The 13802-nt window shown below is 49.7% G+C and overlaps 7 protein-coding genes across 7 annotated transcripts; 4 read left to right on the plus strand and 3 right to left on the minus strand.

The window, feature by feature from the left end:
• Positions 1 to 243: 243 nt before the first annotated feature.
• Positions 244 to 2904, plus strand: Bathy02g03410 (predicted protein; the record flags this gene model as incomplete). The annotated part of the gene is made up of 1 exon (XM_007514707.1): positions 244 to 2904. The coding sequence occupies one exon, from the start codon at positions 244 to 246 to the stop codon at positions 2902 to 2904; it is 2661 nt and encodes an 886-aa protein (XP_007514769.1).
• A 122-nt stretch (positions 2905 to 3026) lies between these two features.
• On the plus strand, positions 3027 to 3431 carry Bathy02g03420 (predicted protein; the record flags this gene model as incomplete). Its single annotated transcript, XM_007514755.1, has 1 exon — positions 3027 to 3431. The coding sequence occupies one exon, from the start codon at positions 3027 to 3029 to the stop codon at positions 3429 to 3431; it is 405 nt and encodes a 134-aa protein (XP_007514817.1).
• A 175-nt stretch (positions 3432 to 3606) lies between these two features.
• Bathy02g03430 (predicted protein) lies at positions 3607 to 3946 on the minus strand (the record flags this gene model as incomplete). Its single annotated transcript, XM_007514884.1, has 2 exons — positions 3607 to 3711; positions 3827 to 3946. 2 exons carry the CDS (start codon positions 3944 to 3946, stop codon positions 3607 to 3609), a joined length of 225 nt encoding a protein of 74 aa, XP_007514946.1.
• Positions 3947 to 4269: 323 nt separating this feature from the next.
• Bathy02g03440 (hypothetical protein) lies at positions 4270 to 10785 on the minus strand (the record flags this gene model as incomplete). Its single annotated transcript, XM_007514903.1, has 1 exon — positions 4270 to 10785. The coding sequence occupies one exon, from the start codon at positions 10783 to 10785 to the stop codon at positions 4270 to 4272; it is 6516 nt and encodes a 2171-aa protein (XP_007514965.1).
• Positions 10786 to 11367: 582 nt separating this feature from the next.
• Positions 11368 to 11940, plus strand: Bathy02g03450 (the record flags this gene model as incomplete). Its single annotated transcript, XM_007514448.1, has 1 exon — positions 11368 to 11940. The coding sequence occupies one exon, from the start codon at positions 11368 to 11370 to the stop codon at positions 11938 to 11940; it is 573 nt and encodes a 190-aa protein (XP_007514510.1).
• Positions 11941 to 12180: 240 nt separating this feature from the next.
• On the minus strand, positions 12181 to 12756 carry Bathy02g03460 (unknown protein; the record flags this gene model as incomplete). Its single annotated transcript, XM_007514581.1, has 1 exon — positions 12181 to 12756. One exon carries the CDS (start codon positions 12754 to 12756, stop codon positions 12181 to 12183), a length of 576 nt encoding a protein of 191 aa, XP_007514643.1.
• Positions 12757 to 12984: 228 nt separating this feature from the next.
• Positions 12985 to 13782, plus strand: Bathy02g03470 (unknown protein; the record flags this gene model as incomplete). The annotated part of the gene is made up of 1 exon (XM_007514693.1): positions 12985 to 13782. One exon carries the CDS (start codon positions 12985 to 12987, stop codon positions 13780 to 13782), a length of 798 nt encoding a protein of 265 aa, XP_007514755.1.
• Between the last annotated feature and the right edge of the window lie 20 nt (positions 13783 to 13802).

Raw genomic sequence — 13802 nt, forward strand, 5'->3', positions numbered from 1 at the left:
AACAATAATACGACGAGAAGGAGGAAGTCAGTCCGCACTAAAAAACACAGACATATTTTCTCCATAAAAAGAGGATACGAGATACATTCGTCTCACTCACTCTCGCTTTGTTTGTTCGTCTGTTATAGAATCAGACAGCACGAGCATACCACGACATTAACGTTCTTCTCGTCTTCTTTGCCTTCTTTGTCGTCGCTGCTGCGTAAACAACGACGTGTCGTCTTTTACTACACAACATTAACAATGTCGACGTGTCAAATGATGAGCGCGTCGATGTCGTTCACGTCGTCGAGTAGCCTAAAAAAGAGACCAATAAAGAGGACGACGTATACGAAAACGAACGGAAAACGACAAGGAAGACGCGGTGTCGTTGTTTTCAACGCTTCAAATGGTGCAGGTGGTGGCATGTTTGAATCGTTCGACGGCGAATCCGTCACTCTCGTGAAAGAGGCGATGGACAACGCGAAAAAATTCAACAGCGGTAAAGTGAACACGGAACATCTGTTGTACGCGTGCACGAAGAAGCGAAATTCGACGACGAAAGCGTTACATAAATCCGGCGCGACGGAAGATGCGGTGAAGAAAGCGTTGTGCGATCGCGCGGGCGTGACGGACGTGGACCTCGTCAATCCGTTTAGCGGGTTGAACCAGAAGAAGAAAGCGGACGGGTTGGTACCGTTAGGAGACGATTTGAAAAAGTTATTCGAACGAGTCGCGGGTAAAAACGAGGTGACGATGAAAGAGTTGGTGCTTGGGATGGTGGCGGACGATCAGTGCACCGCTTACGACGTGTTGACGGATCCGAAGTACGAGATTGAAGTTGACGTGCCTTTATTGAGAGATTTCGTAAACGGCGTCGGCGACGAGAAAGAGTTAGTCGGAGCTGGTGGGAAAAAGATCGATAAGAAGAAAGTGAAGAATATATTGGCGCAGTGTTCGGTGGATTTGACCGCGATGGCGAGGAAAGGCGAGTTGGACCCGGTGTTTGGGAGAGACGAGGAGACGAAGAGGGCGGTGAGAATTTTAGTGAGAAGACGGAAATCCAATCCGTGTTTGATTGGCGATCCAGGGGTAGGGAAGACGGCTATCGCGGAAGGGTTAGCGAGTTTGATCGCAGCAGATAGCGATATCGTCCCGAGAAGATTGAAGAATAAACGAGTCTTGTCCTTGAACGTCGGTTTGTTGCTCGCGGATACGAAATACAGAGGCGATTTCGAAGAGCGCTTGCGCTCGGTGTTGGAAGAAGTAAAATCAGCCGGCGATATTATTTTATTCATCGATGAAATACACACGATTGTAGGTGCCGGAGGTACCGGCGATGATGGCGGTTTAGATGCCGGTAACCTCATGAAACCAGCTTTAGCGCGAGGTGAGATCCAAGTCGTCGGCGCGACCACCGTGGACGAGTATCGAAAATACATCGAAAAGGACGCGGCGTTGGAGAGAAGATTTCAACCGGTGCGAGTGGACGAGCCGTCGCCGGAAAACACCTTAAAAATATTAGCTGGTCTGAAAGAAACGTACGAGAAGCACCACGATGTGTTTTTTTCGGACGACGCGATTCAAGCATCCGTGGCGTTGTCCAGTCGGTACATCACCGATCGATTTTTACCGGATAAAGCCATCGATGTTTTAGACGAAGCCGGAGCGTTGGTTCAACTGAGAGATAAAAAGGCGGGCGATGGTGAGCAAGTGCTTCGAGTGTCTGTGTTGGACATTCAAGAAGTCGTTTCGGAATGGACCGGTATTCCCGTGAAACAGTTATCCGTGGAAGAATCGAAGAATTTACTCGGTTTGGAACAAGAGTTGACGAAACGAGTAATTGGTCAAAACGAAGCCGTCGTTTCCGTCGCTCGTGCCGTTCGAAGAGCTCGATCCGGTTTAGCCGACGCGAGCAAACCTGTCGCCTCGGTTATTTTTGCCGGACCAACCGGTGTGGGTAAAACGGAACTCTCCAAGGCGTTAGCGACGGTGTATTTCGGCGCCGAGAAAAATCTCGTCCGCATCGACATGTCTGAATACATGGAAGCCGTGAGTACGTCGCGATTAATCGGGGCGCCGCCTGGGTACGTTGGATATAACGAAGGTGGTCAACTCACCGAAGCCGTTCGACGCAACCCGCACTCGTTAATCTTGCTCGACGAAATTGAGAAAGCGCATCCGGACGTCTTCAATGCGTTGCTTCAAGTTTTAGAAGATGGTCGATTAACAGATGGCAAAGGCCGGACTGTTGATTTTACCAACGCCATGCTCGTTATGACGACCAACATAGCTTCGCGAGAAATATTAGAAAACTTTGCTGGCGCGAAAACACCGCAAGCGAAAATAGATGCCTACGAACGCGTGAAAAAACTCGCGCGCAAAAACCTCGGCAAGCGCTTTCGACCGGAATTTCTCAATCGCTTGGACGAAATCGTCGTGTTCAGACCGCTCGGTGAACTCGAAGTCGCGCAAATCGCCGAAAACATGCTCGAATCGGTCGCTTCTAGATGTGCAAAGAAAGGCGTCGTCATCACGTGCACGGACGCCTTCAAAAAAGCCTTACTTTGCAACGGCTTCTCGCCGAAATACGGCGCCCGACCGATGCGCAGAGCAGTCCAAGCGATGGTTGAAAACCAACTCTCCGAGTGTCTCTTGAGCGGCTTCGCCAACGACGGCGACTCCATTCAGCTCGACTTTGACGACACTCGCGACGAAATCATCGCGGCGAATAAAACCGAAAAGAAAACGTTTCCTTTGGAGCAGTTTGGCGGCATCGAAGACGGTTTCGACGACGACGACGATTCAGACGACGACGCCTACGAAGAAGAAGTTAAAGAAGAAGAAGCCGCAAAGCGAGCGAACGGAAGCGGCAACAGAAACAAAGAATTCTCCGAAGAGTTCCCGACGCCTGCTTTTCCCTAGCGTTCATAATGGTAGTACCTAGGTACTCGTATTGTAGTATGTATAATATAAAAATGTTTAGACAACAACGGAAAAAAGGCAACTTTGTTTCTTCACTTTTACACACACAAAGCTTCTTAAAAATGGGCAGAAGACGAGGCGGCGGTGGAGGTTTCTCCCGCAAGGCCCCGACTGCGCGCGGTTCCGGCGCGCCCCCACCCTCGACGCGACGAACAGAAGGCGGCGGTTCCTTGCTCGGCGGCGTGGCGTCGATGATTGGCCAAGGGATGATGTGGGGAGCCGGATCGGGCATCGGCCACCGAGTGACGGATTCCATCATGGGACCGAGAACGATCGCGTACGAATCCGCGCAAAACAACGCTGAAGAAGGAGCATCGTCGTCCAACGGTGCAGTCGTCGACGCGAGAACGAACCCGTGCGCGGGACCGATGGAGCTTTTCGGGAAATGTCTCGAACAAAACACGGACAACGTGGCGCAGTGCCAAGCGTTCGCGGATTTGTTGACATCGTGTAAAAGAGATCTTTAGATGCGATGACGTGATGATGGATAAAAAGTACGACGATGCAACACACGGGTAATACTTACTGCTGCGCGAAAGAGAGAGAGAGAGAGAGAGACGCTTTACTATCGTTGTAATACCGCGATAATACCACTACACATTCTAAGCTAATTTCCCCCAACGCACATCGTTGTGTATAGTATTACTTGGGTATTTCCGCGGGTATGACCTCCGTGATCACGGCAGCCTCGGGGGATCCTTTCACATATTTCGTCGCTTTAAAGTACACCGCGTCCCGCGCTCGAGCCTTTTATGAAAGAGAGAGAAAATTGTCAGCAAAGAAAGCTTTGACCGGGAAGAGGAAAATGGATCGATCGATTCTCGAGCGGAAAGAGAAAGAAGCGAGAGTAATAACACTATACCTTGGACAAGTGCGGCTCCTTGAGCGCGCCTCGAACGATTTCTGCGCACGCGTTGGCGTACTTCAAGTACGACATCCCGGCGATTCTCCAGTACGCGGCGGAGTTCGCAGCGGCGGACATTTGATCTTCTTCTGTTTGTGTGTTTTGAATGAAGATTTTTTAATGGTTCGTCTCTGTATTAGGTTCTCTGAGGAGGCAAATCCTTCCTTTGTTTTCGCAAAAATACGCGCGGAGAGTAGTAGTACTAGTAGTATTACGCGAACAACAACAACAAGACAACAACAAGGAAACGAGTACGAATGACTCATAAATCTAAACACTTTCGACCTTTTACTGTTTCGTTCAGTCTCTTTATTAGGTTCTCTGAGGAGGGAAATGCTTCGCAAAAATACGCGCGGAGAGTAATAGTAGTAGTATTACGAAGCAACGTTTACTACGAAGGACTAACTAAATCTGAACAACTTGACGGCGCCGTCGCCTCCGGCAGTTAACACGCCTTTATCTAATTTGCACATCGAGCTCAAGCCTACGGCGACGGAGGCGCCGCCGATCCTCGGCGCCATGAACGCGTGCTTGTCGTGCGCTTTCTCCGCGGATTGTAAGAGGCGTCCGTCTGAGAAAGAGTAGACGCGCAAGTCGCCTTTGTCGTCGCCGGAGAGGAGGATTTGGTGTTCCGAGGTTGGAGAAGAGGAGGAGAAGGTGTTGTGGTGGAGTAAAGAGGTGATTTTGGTGGAGTTGGCGGCGGAGCGCCAGAGCGCCGTGGTTGACGTGGACGTCGCAGACGTCGACGAAGAGAGCTTCCGAAGATCGTGCACAACAACTTCGCCATTTCTGTTGCCTGAAGCGAGGAGCGATGGTCCGTTGACCGCGCAATCCAACACGCTCGTAACGCCGCATGTGTCGTATAACACACCACATCTCGACGAGTTTGGTTGTGCGGCATCCCAGAGTAAAATGCCGTTTCCATCCGCCAGCGCTTTTTCCGAACGCATCATACCGCCGGTGACGCCATTGGAGTAGCCTTTGGATTCGCACGCAATCGCGCAAACCAGAGTTGAAACGAAAGCAACTTCCTTTGGTTTAGCGGCAACAAAAGCGGAACTGTTGGAGTTGCTATCAAACACGCACAAGCGAGACGCCATCGTTCGCAGAGAGGAAGAGGAATCGTACAAGGCAACTCGGCCGTCAGTAGTCGCGCACGCCAATCGTTCGCCGTAAGCGTTAAACGAGAGAGCGACGGGAGAGGACGATGAAGTAGAGTGCGAATTGCTTCCATTCGACGTGCTATCTTTCGAACTTTCAAGTTGAAATCGTTTCTTCGTCTCTTCGAATCCGAACCTCCATATTTGTAAGCCTCGATTTGCACTGCCGCACGCAAAAATCGGGAACGATGGGTGCGAAACGACGACTCTCGCGGAAACGTCTGCGGGTGACTCGCTTTCTTTTCCACCGGCAAGACTAAATCGCGGCGAAGAACCGGGAGACGATTGAGAATCTTGACGCGACAACGCCGCCGCGGCAGGTATTACGACGCCGAGCTCGTGGCCCCAATCGTGTAAGTGCGGTGTCTTTGGTGCCGAAGAAGGCGTCTCTGGACGCCTGTGCGCGTCCGGAGATGAAGGTTCTCTATCTGCGACATTAGCAGCGTTGGAGGACGAGGTCATTCGATTCTTTCGTTTTGAATATTTAGGAGCGAACGACACGTTCCAATCTTCGAGCGATACCGACGCTTCTGCCCAAAGATTTTGCTTTTTTGAAAAGCCGAACAGTTCCATCAAGGAGCGCGTAGGTTCTCTAGCTTTACTCTCTGCCGTTGCGCGTCGCATAGCTTCGGCGGCAGATAAAACGCCCGGGGCGCGCTTACTGTCTCCCGATTTCGAGAGTTCCTTCAAATCGACCGTGACTAAACCGCGTCGCACAGCAGCTACAGCCAACTCGGTCGTTTCTCTCGCATTGCAACACAAGTCGACGAATCCATCGCCGCTGAGACGCGCGAGCTCGACCGATTTCTTCAAAACTGGCATCGAGGCATCTCTGTCCGATTTTTTAGAAACAGCGCGTTTCGTAGATGAGGTCTGAATATGCAGTGCAGCAGCACTGGCAATTTTACGTTTCACCGAAGATCGAAAGAAGTCAGCTAATCCATCATTCGCTGTTGCCGAAGAAAATTTTCTATTCGCGTTTGAATTCAAATTGTCTTCATATCGTCGCAACGTCAACGCGCGTCTCGAGAGGCTCTGTTGGAGCATTGACGCATCAACATCGAACGGTGCTCTAGAAAGCATCTCCGTGCACGCTTGCGCGTCGTCCGGGACGTCGCTGTATTTGGCTACGTAACTCCCACTTTCATCGAAAGCGACTAAAAGAGCACTCGCAGCGAGACGCGCCGCCGCACTTTTCGTGACAAACTGAACGCCTTTCTGTTTGAGCGCGTTGAGATGTTGAACGGAAGTTCCTTCTTCATCTGCGTTGCTCTGTTCGATCGGAAGGTATAAAGAACCTTTTTGTGTGAGCGCTTCGTCGTTCGCTGGAGTTGTGGGAACATCGATTCGCTCCGCCGCCGTTGTTGGCGTTGATGTCGTTGTTGCATTGTGATCTAGCTTCCATCCAAACGCGCCATCAAAATCAAACTGACCGGTGTTAACGAGCTGAGAAACTGAACGTCGCAACGGCGAAACCACATCGTTTAGACCAAAATTTTCAACCACGGTCGATGCGAGCTCCATCGCGTGATCAATGCTATCTTTTTGTTTCAACGGAGAAAGGCCTCCGACTTGTTCAAATTCAGGCACGTCGTCCTCGTTATCAATGATTGATTTCAATCCCAAGCTATTCTCGTGACCATCTCTTTTACCGCGAGAATTTGTTAAACGTTCTAATGCTGCTAAAGGCATCCCCGCGAGTTCAAACGCTCGGGAAACGCTCGCGCTTTTAGTTTTCACCGCTTTCTCACACGCCACAAGGACGCGTGGATCAACAACTTTACGTCTTCTCGATGCTATATGCGTCAAGAGATCTAAAGCAGACGCCTTTAAAGCATGACTTTCTTTTTTAGTATCAGCGTTGGTGAAGGTCTCGCCTCCTCCTACAAGTCGCGAAAGCATTGCCACGCTTTTCACGCAATCGCCAGACATCCAATAAAACGCCGCGAGTCGCCATTTTGTATCGAACGAATCGATAGCATCATTTTTGTCTTCGAGAATCTCTTTGCGGATAAATTTGGACACTTCGCTCTCCATCGAATACGAACCATCCTTACCAATCACAGACGACGAGGAAGGACCCGTCGCGCATCTCAAAATAGCTATCGACAAGCTAACGTCATTCAAATGCTTCAAACAAATCTTTGCGGCGTCTTCGTATTGTCCAGCGAGCGCGAAAAACGTCGCAGAGAGCTCATATCGGTGCTTTGAAAGCAACGCGTACGCATTTTTCAACGCCGCTTCTTGGTGTCTCTTCTCGTTGAAATCCCGCGATAAAAACTCAAACAATTTTTGGTCCCGCTTCGCCTTGTATAATCCAGCTAATACTGACGTCCGACCTAAACATACAAAAAGCAACGCGCACGATTCTGGATCTTTCGTTTTTGCAAACGAGGCGCGCGCGGCTTTATCGAGGATAGTTTTCAAGGTAGTTTCGTTTCGAAGCCAAATAGGGACGCCGAGCATGCGCAAGTCCCGCCAAGCAATTTGGGAAGACGAAGACGTGTGAAGGATGGCGTCGATGACAGCGTCACCGGTTTCGCAATGCGCTGCCCAGAGTAACCCTTCTCCAGTTACATCAACATCGGCGTTATCGGTTCCTCTTTGTCGTCCAAAAGTTAACTCGCGAACGCGATGAAGTGCGTGTAAACGCCTCCCGGCTTGATCAACCGTCGCTTCGATACCTACATCACTATCTCTCAAAGCGTCGAGACATCCGAGAACTTCGATTGCTTCTTGCGAGCTCAGTCCAAGGTAATCCGCGTGACGAGAGAATACATCTGCGGCAATTTCTGCTTCGGTCGCACTGAACGAAACCGATGAACCCGGCGCAGTAGCCGTGCTCGTATACGTCGTCATGGACGCCGAATCATCTAAACTATTTGAATTTTGCCGAAACAACGAAGTAGATTCGGATGCTAAACTGTTTTGACGCGAGAGATTTTCCGGAGCAAACATATTTGGACTCGTTTTGTTGGTTGTAAAAGTACTGCTATTACTACCACCACCAAAACCTCCAAACGCGCTCATATCAAATTCTGGAACGAGCGATGGCGTCGGTGCGCTGCTAAACGCTGACACTTTTGAAGCGCCTCTAGGGGAGATGACTTTTCCACGAGGCGTCGACGGCCGATCGTCGGCGTTTGAATTTTCTAGTTCCAATATTGATGAAATTGTGCTGCGCGCAGAGGATGTCAAGTCCGTGGGCATATCGATGTTGTTCACGTTTTCCAGGTGCGAGACAACCTTTCGAATCGCGGCTCTCGCGCGATGCGCCTTCCGGCGCACGATCCAATCGTGTAAGACTGCGGGATGGTAGCACGGTAACGGTGCAGAGATTTCCGCAATTTTACGCGCTAATGATTCGTGACCTTGCACTCCCAGAGATAGTATTTCACCATCGTCGAACGATACGATTATACTTGAACCGTTTGACTTCCACGCCGCTCGAGCGATTGGTTTTTCAAACGCGCGAGAATAAGCAACAGTCCATTCTCCGAGTTTTGAGTTCGGTGCCAGGACGAATACTTTCTGATTAACAGCGACTAAACAAGCCAGAGAACCACCACCGATATCTAACCATTCCGATGTAGGCGTTCCAGATCTCTCGAAACTGTCGCACGGAAAGGTTGCCACGCTCGTTAACTTACCATCGAGCTCGCCAGAGGCGTCGAGCAATTCAATAGAATTCCCGGATACATCAACCACACATGCTCTCGAGCCGCACGTCGAAAGACTCACGACATTTTTCGAGGAACTGACATAGCCGAGCAAATCAAAAATTTGCACTTCAGCATCAAATCGCCAGAAGTTTGTCCGAGTGTTGCCGTCGAAGCATGCGATTATTGGGCCAGAAACTGTACATTTGACAACATCGAATGTACCGCGAGGCGTCTTTGATGCTATAGACATCTCTTTACACTCGTAAAGAGTGGTATCATTTCCACCCTGCCGAGCTTTGATTGAACAGACTTTGACGTTTCCAGAAATTCTCGGGGTGAGAATCAAAACATCGTCGTCACTTAACACGTTTAAACTGTCGTAATTCCAGAACGTACTTGAAGCATGACTCGGAAGCGATATCGAGATCATTTCTGAAACGTTCTCGTCTGTGAATGCGATGCGTGCGAGCGCCCCGTCTTCATCAACGCTACTATTCGAACGACGAAGAAGATATACCACATTCTCATCTAAATTCGACCAGGCGAACGATTCTATATTTTCTATTGTCCCGCCTAAAGAAGTCCAGCTCGCGTTGCCGCTCGACAGCCAAAATTTCAATTTGCCGGAGACATCGAGCGTCCCGATTTTATCCGCCTTGGTATTTGAATCGATTTTCTTCAACGCGTGAGAATGTCCACTCGAAATAGACGTCGAAACTGAAGATGTGGACGTACCGTACGAACGTTCAATGCGTTCGCTGTCGTACGCGATCGCTTCTACGGCGACTCGATTTTGAGATTCAATCAGCGTACACTTCGCCATCACGGAAACGGGGATTTGGTTATAAAATGGCGCACCGAACATAGAAAAACGCCGTCGAACGCGAGTGGCTTTCGCTATTCTATTATTAATATCACCCCGGATGTTCGATAATAACCACGCCGTGGCAAAACCACTTGCATCGACGGTGAGAAGAAAATTTTCGTGCACGTCGAACGATACGAAAGCGTTTTTACCACCGCTTGTTGATTCGTCGTTCGTAACGCACACTTTTAGCGAGGATGTAGTCTTTGACGAAACGAGTTCACTATTATTGTCGCCGTCGGCTTCGTCGCCGTTGGTGGTGCATCTAACGTTCCAAAAACGAACGCAATCGTCGGATGCTAACGTAGCAATTAACGCCCTAGAACGCGAGATATTTTTCTCCTCGTCGACTGCTTCGTCATCCTCCAATACGAGAAAGTCGAGCACGATGCTCCCTTTTGGGTGTGCAATTCTCGCACAAGCAGTACCGAAATACACGAACACGGTCTCCGCAGAACTCGACGCGATCACCGTGTCGCCACAACGTAACTTTGTCGCGTATTGATCATCTTTCAAAACGTCATACGTCAAATCCGACTTCCTTCCCACCCGTAAACTCTTCTGTTCATCTTCGTTCCAAATGTGTTCAACGCGCACGATGCATCGCTGAGATGTCGTTAAAAAACTCGCGTACGCAATCGCAATCTCATCGCAACGTTTATTCCACGCGATATCAGAAACTGTACTCCAATTTCCATTTTTATCGCGCTCGAGCGCAATCGACTCGGTTTCCACCCACGCGTCGTCGGGATGGGGTTCGTCCTCGCTCTCGTCCTCGGACGAACTGAAACCGACCTCTTTCTCCGCATCTTCCTCATCTCCATCCATTCGTGTCGACACTCGGTGATACGTCACTAAAGTAAAACCATCCGTAACCGCAATCGCGTCTCCGTCTTTGTTTATCGCGCATTGAAGAAAAGTCTCCTTTCTGTCACCATCACCACCACAACTCACGAACGCTTTCGGACGCATCGTGACTCTCGACACGTTCTTCTTTCTGCATTGCCCACCAATCGACGACGCCGGCGCGACGACTCGAATAATCTCAAACGAAGTGGCATTTATCCCTCGAACGATGTATGCACATTTTTTTTTCTCGGCCTCCTTTAAACTCGCACGAAGAAAAGCGCCATCCAAGCGACGAGAACTATTCTTCGCCGCATCGTTGTTCGCATCATCAACGTTCCCGCCGGGTAAAGAGAAAAACGTCTCCATCTTTTCCTCCTCCATTTCGCGCGCGAAATGCGCGATTTATTTTTCACCACCCGAAGTCATTTTCGCCGTTCTTTCTTTTCTTCTCTCTTTCTCTCTCTCGCCCACTCTCAAAAGTACTCTTCCTCCGTCTGACTCTGTCTCGAACGATGACGAGACAAACGAGAGAGATGCAACAGAATCTGTGTTTCTTCTCGCTCCTCCTCTCTCTTTGCGAGAAAAAACGTGCGTGAATGAATTCCTGGAATTGAATCAAAACTCTCTTCTTTCGCTTTGAAGCGAACGTTCGTTAAAATTTTAGTTTTTCGTGCGAAAAAAAACAAGCCAATTGCGCGTGTTTTTTGTTCGGTTTCTCCTTTTGAAAAACCTCTCGTCTGTCGTTTTCATCACACAGACTTTCGTCATTTCATTCGCAGCGTTCTTTGTTTTCGAGTCTTTCTCTCTCGCTTTAAGAAGAAGTTAAAGAAGAAGAAGACATAAAAAGAATCTCTAATCGCCCGCTGTTCGAGTACTGCTGCGACTGCTCTTTTAGTATCACATCGTTTTCACCGGAAGAAGAATTCGTGAGTCGATTTTGTCCGATAAGATCTCATCCGGAAAATGTGTACCACGTACCAAATCGCAGTTTTGCTCGCACTCTTATTCATAAGCAGCGGGACAAAAGGAGCGCTCGCGCAAACCAACGATGACTCCAGCGGCGACGCCGTGGCGCCGTTTTTTGGTTTCATGGGCGCCGCGAGCGCGTTGGTGTTTGCAAACATAGGCGCGGCGTACGGGACGGCCAAGTCGGGCGTTGGGATCGCGAGCATGGGGGTGATGCGACCAGAGCTCGTGATGAAATCCGTCATCGCGCCAGTCATGGCGGGCGTTCTCGGCATTTACGGTTTGATCATCGCCGTCATCATCTCCACGAACATCACTCCGACTGGGTACACGTTGTTTCAAGGGTACGCGCACTTGTCCTCCGGCTTAGCGTGCGGCTTGTCTGGCTTAGCCGCGGGGATGGCGATTGGTATTATCGGCGACGCCGGGGTGAGAGCGAACGCGCAGCAACCGAAATTGTTCGTCGGTATGGTTTTGATGTTGATTTTTTGCGAAGCGTTGGCTTTGTACGGTTTAATTATTGGGATTATTTTGTCCACTGCTGGAGCAGCAACGGGCGGGGCGGCGTAATAAAGGAGAGACGGAGAGACGCTCAAACAAACAAAGAGAAACATACACGTAGAAGTTTAATATACATCGGTGACTTATAATTTTATATACATAAAAAATAGGTGGACGAACGACTTCCGGAGCACATCGAAGCTGTGGTAAAGAGAGGCGCGACGATGGTTGTTTTGCACGATCCAAAATCATCTCTTTCTGCGAGAGAGTTTTTTAACTTTGTGCGCGAAAGGAAAAACGTTTCATTTCCTAACAGCACCCGGGCTCGGCTTTCAACAACATCGGCGTATCGTCCCTGAGCCCGGCCCGGGTTTTGAAACCATCGCATCCCTGCGCTCCAAAGCACCCGTATCCTTTCTCGTGCTCTTCTAATCTCACGTACTGACACGCGAGCTCCCCGTGTTTACCTCTCGTCACCACGCTCGGCCCGATCATCTCGCACGAAAACATCGTACAAAACGACCACGGTAACGGTATCCCGAGCCAACACCAGATGGTCCATAAACACGAATCCGACCCGCAACACGGCACGTTATACACGCACACCGGACACACGGCACAACACATGTCACAAAACCTATTTTGCCCGCTCGATCGGCATCGATACATGCCTCCGTACGGTCGCATGTTCCTTATCGGCGTCTTGAAACTTTCGCAGTTTTGTATCGCCTCGCCGAGATTCAGAATGTCGTCGAACCCGGTTTTTGGAGATTTGTGTGAGTACACCGGTTCCATTCGCGTGTCGTTTCCGTCTTTTGATTGTTGCGCACCCCCACCCCCGTGGTAGTACGCGTACGTGTTTTTGTCGATGTAACTGTCTGACATTTTTAAACAACAACGCGTGTGTATATGTGATGGTGCGTGCGGGAGTAGTATTATTACTATGGAGCACACGAGCAAGGTTGCCTCCAGGAATATTCACTTTCCGAACGAAAATCGCGACCGAGGGAACGTTCACAAACAACCAACCAATTAATTCACCAAAAAATTCAAAAATCCATCTCTCTCGTACTCCCTTATTACGTATCGGTTGAATACTCGTTACACGAAACTATGAGCAGCAGCAGCAGCAGCAGCAGCAGCAGCGAAGACGACGACGAGGATTTATTCTACGCGCCGAGCTATAACCGAAAACGAGAAGAGGAGAAGAAGAATAACGCGTTAGGTACGACGAGTAATAACGGTACGAATAAACGGAAAGTGGAGGAGGAAGAGGAGGAGGAGGAGAGGAAGAGAACTCGAGCTTTGATTTCAGATTCGGATGATGATGATGATGATGATGAAACGGACGACGAAAAGGACGACGACGACGAAGAAGAAGAGGAAAAAGAAGAAGAGAAACCGACGAGTAATAATGCGTTGGTGTCGGAATCATCAGATTCGGACGCGCCGCCTTCGTCGACTCTCGCGAGGAGAGACAGAGCGCACTATAACGACGAGAAGATGCGAGAGGCCTCGGCGCTGATGCGAGAGCTGACGAAGAAAACAGACGCGAGGGTCTTCGAGGACGAGAACGACGGAGATGAACAACGTAACGGCGTCGCTGCTTCTGATGATAATGTTGGAGCGTTAGGTGCGAACGGGGCTGAGGATGATGAAGATGAGGACGATGTGCGATACGAACCGATCCAGTTGGTGTTTGCGTTTAGCAATACGAAGAAAGTCGAGTTCGAGACGTCGAAGAGATACACTTTCGAACGGATATGGAAGGATTTTGTGGACGAACATCATCCGGAAGGAGACGTCGCGAAGGCGAAGTTCACGTTCGACGGTGATAGGATTAAAGTTAGCGAAGATACGCCGGAGACGTTAGACATGGACGATGAAGACGTCGTCGACGTTCTCCTGTGAATTTAGATTGAAGATAGAGA

This window comes from Bathycoccus prasinos (assembly GCF_002220235.1).
Source record: "Bathycoccus prasinos genomic : Chromosome_2".
Lineage (NCBI taxonomy): Eukaryota > Viridiplantae > Chlorophyta > Mamiellophyceae > Mamiellales > Bathycoccaceae > Bathycoccus > Bathycoccus prasinos.